This window comes from Emydura macquarii, unplaced genomic scaffold, assembly GCF_026122565.2.
Source record: "Emydura macquarii macquarii isolate MOO-44397 ecotype Brisbane River unplaced genomic scaffold, CSIRO-AGI_Emac_v2 contig_2676, whole genome shotgun sequence".
Classification (NCBI taxonomy): Eukaryota; Metazoa; Chordata; order Testudines; family Chelidae; genus Emydura; species Emydura macquarii.
In genome coordinates, this window is record NW_027132813.1 from 17640001 (window position 1) to 17652500 (window position 12500).

The 12500-nt window shown below is 36.6% G+C and overlaps 1 protein-coding gene across 5 annotated transcripts in view; it reads right to left on the reverse strand.

Annotated features, from left to right (window-relative positions):
• Nucleotides 1-5511: 5511 nt before the first annotated feature.
• The window catches only part of PROX1 (prospero homeobox 1), a 53420-nt gene continuing 46431 nt past the window's right edge, over nt 5512-12500 (reverse strand). For 3 of the 5 annotated variants that reach the window (XM_067564976.1, XM_067564972.1, XM_067564973.1), the window contains one exon: nt 5512-11184. In XM_067564976.1, the coding sequence (XP_067421077.1) occupies nt 10996-11184 (189 nt within the window). In that variant the 3' untranslated portion in view covers nt 5512-10995. The remainder of the gene's footprint in view (nt 11185-12500) is intronic. The other 2 variants (XM_067564977.1, XM_067564974.1) reach the window with 1 other exon arrangement.

Below are 12500 nucleotides of genomic sequence, written 5' to 3' on the forward strand. Positions count from 1 at the left end.
CCTGTTGTGGTGGTGCAGGCTCACTGAAGGTTCTGGACGTTTCTGTTGAGGAAGAATGTCATACAGTCACTAGCCCCTTCCTCTCTCTGCAGAAGGTGCAGGAAAGAGCGGAATAAAGGGCACAAGAAAATCCCCAACAGTGACAGTACCATGTAAATGGGAACCACCAATTTCCCTGTGTCTCCTTAGTTCTGGGAAAGCACATCACTGGGTAAACAATATTTTAAAATATTGATGCCGGTAGATCAGAGGATACAAAGGATGCCAGAAAGCAGCACTTATATTAGGAAATAAAACTGGAACAGCAACAACATGCAGATTGCACAATTTAAAATGGGGGCTTTTCAAGGGCTGGCCATGAAGCCCTTGTTCAGACTGTTAACAAGTAACAGTAAATGTTAATAAGTAACACTGAAGATTGGCAATGTTCTCAGCACAAGACTGGGGGGTCTAGGGAGCTGGGTTCTATTCCTAGCTCTGCAACTGATTCATCGTGTGACCTTGGGCAAGTCACGTCACTGCCTGGTGCCTCAGTTTCCCCATCTGTAACATGGGGATAATGACACTTAATTGTCTTTATAAAGTGCTTCCAGATCAGTGGCTGGGCCAGGCTAAGCATTATTTTTTCTCCCAGCATTTAACACACCTTAAAGCTCTGTTGCCTCCTCAGCCCTAGATTTAGTCTAAACAGTCATAAAATGGAAATTGTATTTTACTTTGTTCAATGTACTCTCCTGGTGTCAAATTTCTGAATTTTATTAGAGATGGGCATGAACTATACCTCTGATCTGAACATCCCCAAACTTTGAGGTTGTTTGTAAACTAAACCCGGATCTGGATTTTGCGAATAAACCCTACTGTTATAGCAAGCCGAAGCAAAGTCCTGCACACGGTGTTCAGATCTAGATCCAAGTTTTGTGACATAGACTGCGTCTACTAAATACACCCACCACAATAGCCATACCTCTACTACAGATAAATCACTGTTCTAAATGGTATCTACTCAATCCAAGTCCTGGGTGTATTCAGACCCCAATTTTGGAGGGTTTTTTTCAGAATCCAGGGTTTTAGCCAGTTACTGAAATAGGGATAGTAGCCATTATGAAAAAGGATCGAAAGTACCCCAAAATTCAGGGCGTTTGGACTCAGGAGTTTGATTGGGGGTTCATCTCTTCCATTAAAATCTTGGACCAAATTATTGAGTTTATCAGCGATTTCCCTTGGTTTTACATGTGCTCGCATGAATTATCCTTGAGTGCTGCGTACTAGGGTTGTTTTGTACTAAAAGGTGTTAAACACTTGTAATAAATATTTTTTCCTTATTTCCCCTAGGACCCAGTTCTATCTCTGGTTGGTGAAGCATAAAAAAGAGCTGTCATGCCCAGTTTTAATAGGCAATAGGATTTTAAGCCCCAAGAGTTGTTTCACAGTCTGGCAGTGGCCATAATGAAACTGGTCACAAGACTTTCTCCAACATGCATTCTCCCTTGTCACTTCCCACAGCTGCTTCTTGCATATCTCTGGCGTATCTCTTGCAAACTGAGAACCTAAAACTGGTAGTATTTCTTTAACTACTGGTATGCCTTTTTGTTGCCAAGCTGTAGACCCAACCATAGTTTAATTTTAAAGAATAAAATTAAACTGTGCGTGCAATTAACATCCTTTGAGCATGAATAGCAGCTCATTTTCATGTGATTTGTTATGAAGCAAATTGCTTGTTTTAACACTGCCTCCCAAATAAATGGGAAAGTACCACTAGTCACTTGACTAGGATTTATTCATAAAAATGCAATGCCATTCTCCCAGACTTTGGCCAGAGGGAGATGGTGGGGAAATCCATTTTTTTCATGGGAGTCAGTGTTTCACTCTGCTCTGCAGCTCTGGAAGGAGACAGGTTAACCTAAGCCAAACAGAATAGAGTTGGCCTGCTAAAAAATTCTGCCCTGCTCCTTTCATCTCTTCCAGGTGCTTGTATATAAAAAACTTCTCAAAATGAACCATAAATTATGGACTTTCCTTATCCATCAATCTTTAACCCTCTCTCACCCTCGCCTTTCTTGAAATCCTGGGGAAACAGCTAGGCCTTGCAATATGCCCTGAAAGTCAAAAGACTCAGACCCTACACAGCATTTTGAAGTGAGTAGGAGTGACCCTTCCAGCCCAGGTTGACAGGCTCTCACTAGTGCTCTAATGACTGTGTAGGCAGTGCTTTGAAGTTGTGTCTTGGGTTGGAAGTCTTGGGAGGTCGTGGGGGGGATGGGTGAACACAAGCACTCAGGCTCCAGCCCAAGCCACAACTTCAAAATGTTGACTATACGACTATTTTTTTTAGAGTGTTAGCATGAGCCGTGCTAGCCCAAGTCTGTCAACCCAGGCTGGGAGGCTTGCTCCAAAATGCTGTGTAGACGCACCCTTTCAGACCCAAGGAGAGAACAAGAACACGCATCCTCCATTTTATTTAAGAATTATGGCACCACAAAGTACGTTTGCCACAGCTATTAAACAGTATGTTTAAGCAAGTATTTTATTTTCCCTAGTTGTCTGTGTTGTATTCTTAAATATGGTACATCCTTTGAGCTTTAAAAAAAAAAGTGATCTGCATTGAACCAGACCCTTTTTGTTTGGGGAAACACTGCAACGCGTCCCGAGGCGTGACTTATTTGCCTTCATTTCAAGATGGCTTTAGCTCAGCAACACAACAGTCAGTTTTCTGTTCTTCTTAGCAGAGAGGGAAGACTGGATCAGAATGCTCATCTCCATGGAAATTGTATCGGCACAGCCTAGGCTGGGCATAAATAGGGGTAGAGATAAAGAGAACAACAGCAATTAACCCCTGCATGCACAAACCACGATGCATCGGTCTGCATTCTGTCTTGTAGAAATTAGTGATAGGGAAGACCTCTTAGGTCTCAGTGTTATTAATGACAGAAAGCGGCTGCTCTGTCTGTTTTGGTTACAGGCAATTCATTCCTTCATTGTGTTTTCAAACTGTGGGCCGCGTGTACCTAATTGGAAAGTTTTACATCATACCACTGAGGAGCTTCCAAATAGAGATGGGTCAAAGCTGCAAAGAGTGGCTCTGAACTTCTCAGACTTCCAGGGCGTTTGGAGCAAGGGGAGTTTGGAATGGCTGCTTGTATAGAGAAGGGGCTATTTGCAAAGTTCCAGTCTAGATCTGAACTTCCCCAGTGCTTTGGGGTACCTGGATCCAGAATTGGGACCCATCTGCACATCAAAATACAGGGTCAAATGAGAAACAATGTTTTGTATTTCAAAGAATATATTTATTTTGGGGGGAAAATGCCATGACAGAATTGTGAGGGGCTAAATGCACTGGCTACAGAGAGTCTGAGTGCAGGTAGCCACTATGCATTCAGCTCTGCCAATGCACTTTAGCTCTTGGGATCTTGAGGTACTCTCTCTTGGTACCTGAGAGCTATTTCTCCCAGATGCCAGCCTCAACACAAGACATACCGCCCTCTTTGAGCTAGCAAACTCTCACTTTTTCCCCCTCTTCAAAACAAGTTGTCCTGCATAATTTTAGTTTCTTCTATAAACCCTGGCTCTGCCCTTGGCTGAGCCAATGGCTAGCCTCTCTCTCTCCTTGCTTGCCTGCTCTTATTCATTAGCTACCCTTTGAGCATGTAGCTGTTTCTGGATTTCATAGTAACTTCCTCCTGGACTCTATGACTGTTCTGAACCCACACTGCTAGGAGCACAAGTTTGAGGGTGGAGGCTTTCTGGAGAGGGTGAGGTCAGAATTTCTGTACAGCCCTCCTGTTAATCATGTCAGACCTCCATTGTCCATGGCCTGGTGTCGACACCCCCAGATAAACCAGAAAATTAGCAAATTCCCATGTGCCAGCCCGTTTTTTAAGAAATAGTCAGAAAGTGCCCAGAAAGTGCCAATGGTGTGAAGAGTTTGCAATGTGCCTAAGTGGGGAGTGAAAGGAGAACCACCGGTCAATTTATTTGCAATCGAGGTTGGAGGAGAACATCTCAGACCGAAATCACCCTTGGCCTTATGGATACAGTTCCACTGCCTTCAATGGACTTTACTCCAGGTGTGGATTTCACCCATAGTATGAGCACACTGTATCACAAGGCTCTTAGAGACCCACAGTTTTACATATAGATGGAGAGATGAAGTACTCATTTGGTAGTTAGAATGCAAGCTAAAGGGTTTACACTTCTCTCAAATCATGACTGTGGTCTCTAGAGGCTGTATCACTCAAAAATCTGAAAAGAAATGATCTTAGATGAAAACATATTTTCAATACACTTTTCTTAACAAAAAGCAAAACAAAACAAAACTTCAACGACTGCATGCTGATAATAAACTATCCTATAAAAGTCCACTTATATCAGTTCAAGGCTAATAAGATGTTCGACTCACTTAAGATGGGGAAAGAAAAGAATGAACGAGTATTTTAATGGAAACCAATGATACATTCCTACCTTGAATGCTATATTGTTTTTCTCATCTTAAAAAAAACCAACCAAAAATAAAAAACAACATCAGAAATAGTAAAGGTGTAAAGAAGAACAATAAAAATTATTAAGGGTATAATGTGTAGGGAATTGATTTGGATAACGACAGCATAACATGCTGAGGATTATATAGTTTGGAAAGGAGGATACCTAATAGAGGTATTGAAAATAATAATAAAACGACAGGAGTGCTGCTCCTTTTATGATGATATAAAAACAAGGGGGTTATTTGAGTAAATAAAAGGAGCAAACATAAACCATGTCCAAGGAAATACTTCTTTATGCAACATATAACTAACTTGTGGAACTCACTGTCGCAGGACATTGACGAGGCAAATACACAGGGGAAATGATTAAATGTTATCATGAATAAAAGTAGCTTCTGAGATTATTCTAGCTAAAATTGGTTTAAAGGGCTGTCAGTTCTAATGTTTCAGGACATGACCTGCACATCAGGCAGAGTCAGGGAAAAACCCCCAAAAACCTTTGTGTGATATTATATTGCAAAATTAAATGCATTATGGAGGTTTTAAATCTTGGCCTATGTTGGAGATAGAATATTGGGCTAGATGGATCATTGGTTTGAACCAGTATGACAATTGCTATGTTTATGTTTTTAATTACAATGGCAAATTTAAAGGTAAGCAGGTGCTTAAGTATTTGCAGGATGCAGACTTTATAGGGTTTCTTTGAATTTAAGTACCTGAATACTACTCACGTGCTTAAAGTTAAGCATTTGTGTAAGTGTTTACAGGATCCGGGCCTACAATGCCACTATAACAGCAGCAAGTTGTAGGAACAGAATATAGTCATTTATTGCAGGCGTCCCAAATGACATAGGAAATATATATTAGTTTTGTAAGCTAGTTGACAGGTTTCATTAACAAATAATTCCAAATATGGGGGCGGGGGAAGTAATATTAAATAGGATTGCGATCTTGCGTAGTTAATTGATTCCAATGATTCACATTTTGTTATGGAAATAAATAAACTTTTGGAAAGAAATATAAACAATGGCAATGAGCTTGTAATTTATATTTTATTTTGCACAAGCTTGCATATATACTGCACATACATTCAGTTTAGAGAAGATGGAAGGCACACAAGGCAATTGAACTACTGTATCCTTTAAGTGGTACAAAGCAAAAAGGTAAAAGTTTGGAGAGTATACAAAAGCTTAAAACACACAAAATAAAATCCCCTCCCCCCTCAAAAAAATTTTTTTTTCCTGTTTTGTTTCGTTTCTTTTTTTTTTTTTTTTTTAATTTAGTAGCTGCCAAGCTAAAATTGAAACCTTTTTTCAATCAATTGTCTACTGCACTTTTTTTTCATATAGACAGGGGGGTCTTATTGTTTTATATCATCAATTAATATTACAGTACATCCTTGGTAATACAAAATTGTACACCTTCATCAAATAAATTAGGATAAATTAAACCAATAAATTATGCAAAGTCTTCAGAACAATAGACAACAACAACAACAAAAAATCCACAGCTGAAATTGCCTCTAGCTAAAAAATAAAATAAAAAAAAAAATCAAAAATTGACTTTATCAGTTCAGTTATTGTACTATCTTCAAATTAAAGGGCCTTTCTTACAAAAAAGAGCTTAATAATGCTATTTACAACATATTGCTAAATAATATAAAGGCAGTGTTTTGTCACTTTTGTAACTATATACATATGAGTAATGGCTGGGACAATACCAGTTTAAACCTTAACCTTTGACTCTTCTGGGCAGCAGTAACACCAACTTAAGATGCATTTTTTTGACTCTTGATTTCATATCACATGGAAATAGCATATTCTTCTTAGAGTGTTTTTGTTGATTCCCCCATCCCCCGAGCAGTACTTCAATGCATTTTAAAATTTGCAGCAAGGAGAGATTTTAGGTAAAATGTAAGCTTGTTGATTCTTCTAGATTTGCTTCTCCGTATCCCAGTATAATTGTGCATTTTTGAAGGTGGCTGCTTAGGGGGAGAGGTGATTGTGGCTCAGATGAAAAGACTAAACAAAAGTCATAGTGCCGCCACCTTTCATACACTAAAAAGATTATACCTAAGAAGAGGCAAAGGTTAAATACCAGTTTTCATCCCAGCTCTAAATATGAGCATTTTTAGCTTCAGTTTATAGATGGTTTACAACCAACAGTTCTACAGAAAACAAAATTGCATTTCCTTCAACAGAACATTTAAGTGCAATACAGTAACTGCTTACTCATATAAACCAGTTACATTCCTTAAGGGGAGCTTTTTGAAAACAATGCTTATTGGAATTTTCAAACACATAGTTGGTACCAGAAGGAAACATTTGCACTATTAACACCAATGATTACTATATAATACACATGGCAAATATAGTTTTTGCTTTCATTTCTCATGTACAGTGCTCATTCTGGGGGTTTTGTAAACCACTTTCCATTTTTTTCTATATATATATATATATCTATCTTTCAATGCTGCTGGTGAAAATCCTATCTTTAAAGCCACAAAATCTTCACCCTTATTTCATAGTTAATATTAACCTGTGGAAAAAAACATTTGCTATTAAATGACTTCATGTACATAGAAAAAAATTGTGTAATTGTACAGAAACTGTATCACCTATGCCCTTGACATCTGATGAAAGAGACTTATCTTTTAAAAGTAGAGAGTTGGATTTTCAAGAATGCTTTCAACTATCTATACAGTTACTGTAGTGTTTCTTATAAATTTTAACAGATGTTTTCAGAATGTAGTTATTAAAATCTTATGTCTTTATGCAAGAACCATAAGATTGAATATTTACATTGCTTTATAAAAGTTCCCCTCAGTTTTTGATGTTCACCCACATACCTGGTACAGTAACAAAGATTCTGCAAACTTAAAACACTTTTAATTAAATAATACTCAGAGGCACAAAGCAAACCTCAGGAATACATGGGTGAACACTTCCTTAAATAATTACTACATTCTAACATCTTCCACATGTTTACCATTTAGTGTGAAACGTTCCCATTAAACAACCAGAGATACAGTAAGAATTAAATGTTTTGTCATTTCAAATAGAACATTCTTTTCACAAAACATAACAAATGTCTAAAATAGGTTCTTAATCTAGATAGGAAAAAGGTAAGCTTTTCACTTCATACGCATATTTTATATGTGTATATACATACATACATACATATGTAATGTCTATATGAGTGTATATGTGTGTGTATATGTATACACATATATATTGCGTGTGAAATATTGCTTCTATACTACTTTTCAATATGCTAAGAAAACACAAGATTTGCACCACAGTTACAAAAAATTGGCTTCTACAAGAATTTTCAAAACTTGAATGCTGCTCAAACAATTGAGGAAAAAATAATTTGCATTATCAAACTGTTCTAAAAATTCTCTTCTTCAAAAACGTATTCTCCTGCTTTGTTTTGTTTTATTTTTTTTAGATTTTTTAAAAAGACACAAAATATGCATAGCTATCAACATTATGTCAAACAGCCGGAAAAAAAAATCTAGTGTTTATTGCAGCTGTAGTAATTGAAAAATAATGTTTAAAAGATGAAAATTGTAAGCCACAGAAGGCACAAGAACAACTGTACTTGTGGGGGAAAAAACTGGTATTTTGAAGGATTTTTTTTATCCTTCCGCTGGTGCATTTAAGGTCTAGGCACAGACTACAACCTCAAGTTTATATGCAGAAATAAATCTGAATTAGCAGTAAATGCATGGCAACATGGGATTTGTACATGTATTTTGAAATTCTTTCCCTATATAAAATTTTTCAATACAATAAAAGTAGCCTCCTGCCTTTTAGCCATTATTTCTAAGTAAACAGTATTGAGATTGTTTGTTTGAAAGATCCTGATTTCTACTTACAATTTAGTAAGAGTTATGCCATATATTTATCTTTATATTTTATATGCTTTGGGAGGCACAAAGGCAACATGGCTATAATGCAGTAAAATCACCATAACTGCAATGATCCAATTTTTTTTTCCAGGTCAAGGAGTTGAGATTTTTTTTCTTTAAAATGAAATTTATACTCTTAGTTCCTATGCCTCATTTACTATTGAGATTATGCTATTTATAAATAAATAAATAAATGCAACAACATCTTTGTGTTGAGTACACAGTTTCACTTATTTAGATTATTAGAATCACATCGCAGCCAAATAATAAAATAATAATAATAATAAAATATAATAAAAGTAATGGTTATATCACAGATCAAGATGGCATCTAGTTGTGTGTCCATGTAGTATGACTAAAGTATGGCTTTACTTTATTATGTCCAAGGAGACAATGTAGTGTTATATTTTGTATTTGATGGGTTGCCAGTGAAGAACTAATCCTATTAGAACTTGAGCATTTTATGCCATTTCCTCCCATAATAATAAGAAGAAAAAAAGTGCATGCACACAATTTTCCTCCTTTCTTTCTTCGAATTGATTGGATTTACATCTTTACAAAGTGTAATAGTTACCAGATCATGCACAAAATAAAAGAATGTCACATGTTATCTACTGTATGGATGCCTACAGTATTAGATACTCTCAGGGAGTTTAAGATCAAGAAGGTTTGTTTTGCTTTTAATGCATAGTGAAAATGTTGGCACTTCATTCCATGCTATTGTCTACATTGCCTATACTTCACAGATACTGCCAGTACTTGAAAATAATGACAGGGCATCGCAGAATTGTGCTGTTTAATTTGAAGTCAGCAGGTTTTTAAGGCTTTGTGCTGACAATAATTGCTTTCATACATTTCTGTCTATCAGCAGTATTTGTAAATGAAGTGAAATTGCAGTGATCAGGTCAGCTCTTTAGTCACATGGGTAAACTTTCACTCTCCAAAGTCAAAATGCAAATTTGAAATAAAGTTAAAGAAATAAAATATTGATGTCCAAGATGGTCTAAATATTAGTGGCTGATTTGTAACTTTTTCTAGATTTGTATCAAATTACCTAAGAGGGAAAATACTATTCAAAATAACAATAAATTCTTACTGCATCTGTGCAAAAGATGACAGAGAAAATAACAAATACATAGTGCCATAGCATGTTTAAAAAAAACCAACCCCAAACTATTGGCCACTATACCTATTTGAAAACGTAAAAATAAAAAGAAGAATCACTGAAGAAAGCACAAAAACTAGCAGCTAGCTTTCTTGCATTATGTTGACATATTGTGTCAGATCATTCAGATGAATCCAAAACTTTCATATAGTTTACACTGTACTGATATTTTGGTCAACGCCATCTTCTGCTGCAGGAGACAAGTGTGGCCCTCTGATCCGACAGACTTGTTTTTTAATGCTGCACTTACAGTAATGCAAAAATTAAATCTGGTGATATCAACTCTGCATAGCCAACAGTACACTACTGTAATTTTTGTGTATGGTTTATTGAATTTTTATAAAAATGTTGTTTTTATACTTGCGACTAGGTAAAGATTGATTATATTTTACAGATACAAACATAGGTCCTTTTTGTCTCAGCACTTTTGGGCTAAAATGCTTTATTTTGCTATATAAAAGTAATTCAAAAAATTGCTTTTCAGGGCAAAATACTAAATATCAAATATAGACAGCAATCTTTTTATGTCTGGAAAAAAACTGAGCAAAGAATAAATTTCAAGAGCCAAGTGCCATTTAAAATATGACCAAGACACAGCAATATAGCATGATGAAAGGTTTTGTTTTTACTTTATGGAGAGTGAAATGCTTCCGTTTTAGTAAGCTGACCATATTATAAAATTAGTGTGGTTGATACATTATTGTGCATGAATTACTGGCCTCCCCCTGCAAGAATAGTATCTGTTTTGTGCAAAATTGCTTTGCCTCAATAAAAAAAATTACCTGGCATGTTAATTACTGGTCCAGGACACATGTTGTTTCCTGTATGGGAAAGCTTGAAGAATAAGGTTTGCTCTTTTGTGTATCACTTCTTGGAGTGAGAACCTAAAATGGATGTTTGTAGTTTTTTGAAATATGAAATAAAATCTACCTTATTCGTTAAAAAGCAAGGTAAAATAAAATAAAATAACGCTCTAAGCTTATGAAGTAACTTCACAGAGTTCAGACCTTTAGCAGTATAAACATAATATAAACTTCATTGTTTGTAATATTGTGCCGTGACATTAGTCTCACTCAGACAAAATGCCACTTTGCAGCAAGCAATAAATCTGACAAAGCATTTTTAAACATAATGCCCTAACTTTCTAAGACAGGCTTTTACACACTTCAAAATTCTTCTCCCTGAAAATTAACCCCATTTATTCTCCAAATGTTAAGGGTCTTGGGCAAAAGTAAACTGAAGGGTGAAGTAAAATAACTATCCCCTTGTAACTGACAAAAAAAAAAAAAAAAAAAAAGCCCCCCCATAGTCTGATTTAATATACATATATATGTATATGAGATACATATATATGAAATTAAAATAGAGACACACACACAACTCGGGCATCAAAAGGGGACTGCTACTTTTCATACATTCATAAATAGTTTTTGAAATCTCTACTCATGAAGAAGCTCTTGTAGGCAGTTTGGGGATTTGAAAATCTCAGGGACCTCACTGTCCAGCTTACAGATGACCTTGTATATGGCCTTCTTCCAGGAAGGATCAACATCTTTGCCTGCGATAATGGCATTGAAAAACTCTCGTAACGTGATCTGAGCCACTTCCAGGAATCTCTCTGGAACCTGCTGATACAAGGAGACAATGGCATTAATAAAGTTTTCAGTTTCAAGTCTCTGGTTCTTCAAAGGAAACTGAGCTAAGTTCTTTCTTTCAAAAAGGGGCTTACATAGCACCTGCATTTTCTAAATATGGCAGACTTCTATTCTCTTATGCAAAGCTGTTTATATATAGTACTATAGTAATAACTTTTATAACATGTGTTAGATATCTTTGCAACGTCCAACCACAGAATGTAGGTAACTAAATGTTAATGTCTGGCTTTAGATAGTGAGGGATTTATAAGATATAATTAGCAGAGGAAGAGGGTGCGGGGAAACAACAGCAATTGTCTTAAAGGAGATACATCTCGATGTGAAATTTTACCCATGTACTTATGGGTATAGTCTCTGCATGAGAATTAATATGAAAATTATACATGTATTGAAAGACACACAGACCCCTGAATTTCTGTGTTTAACTTTTGTCACAACCAGTGCTGAAAGCTATCAAAGAAATAGGATATCCACGAACGGTTGTTCATAGTTTAAAAAACAAACAACTAAGCCATTAGCTAATGGCCTGATTCTGTAGCTGCTTTACGCATGAAACTCCCACAAGACAGCCTCCTTGGGAGCCATTGCGGTCTTTCCTTTTTTCCAGGAGCCTACCAATAAAAACCAAAACTCTTCAATGAGAGCATCATGCATGAAGTGGTTACAGAACTGGGCTCTCTCTAACCCCATTTGTTTTCTAAATGTCAGTCTAATTCCATGGGTAAATCAAACAGCCAGCTAGCAGGGGTATGCCATTTCCAGAATCCCCAGAACCACAGATTTACCGAAAACCACCGATTTTCTGCAAGTAATTTACTGTAATTAGTTTGTCTGAAATCACTCTCATCCTCCCCTTCTTCTTTCTTTTTCCCTTTTTCTTTCTTTTCTTTCTCTTTTTTTAAAATTAGGGAAAACATAGCTGAGTTGCAATTTGTATAGCAAAGGTCACATAGCCCAATTTATTACGGAGCCATAGCTCCCTAGCTATAAGCCCAACAATGCAAACACTTTCTACTCAATGTAGCACTTGCTCCTGTGAGTACTCCTTTTGAGATGATGGGTCTCTTCATAGTAGAAATCAGTACACACACAATAGGAGGAGTTCTCAGGATCCTGATACTGCTGTGGGATGCATGTGATTAGACAGTAGCAACCACACAGAGTCCACTGAACTTCAGCAGTGCTCCCTGCAGCTGCAGGGGCCTCCACCCATGTCCATCACATTGCAAGCCCTGTTTTTTCCCTTATAACTTTAGAAACAACCCCAAAAACACTTGGCCTGAAAATTC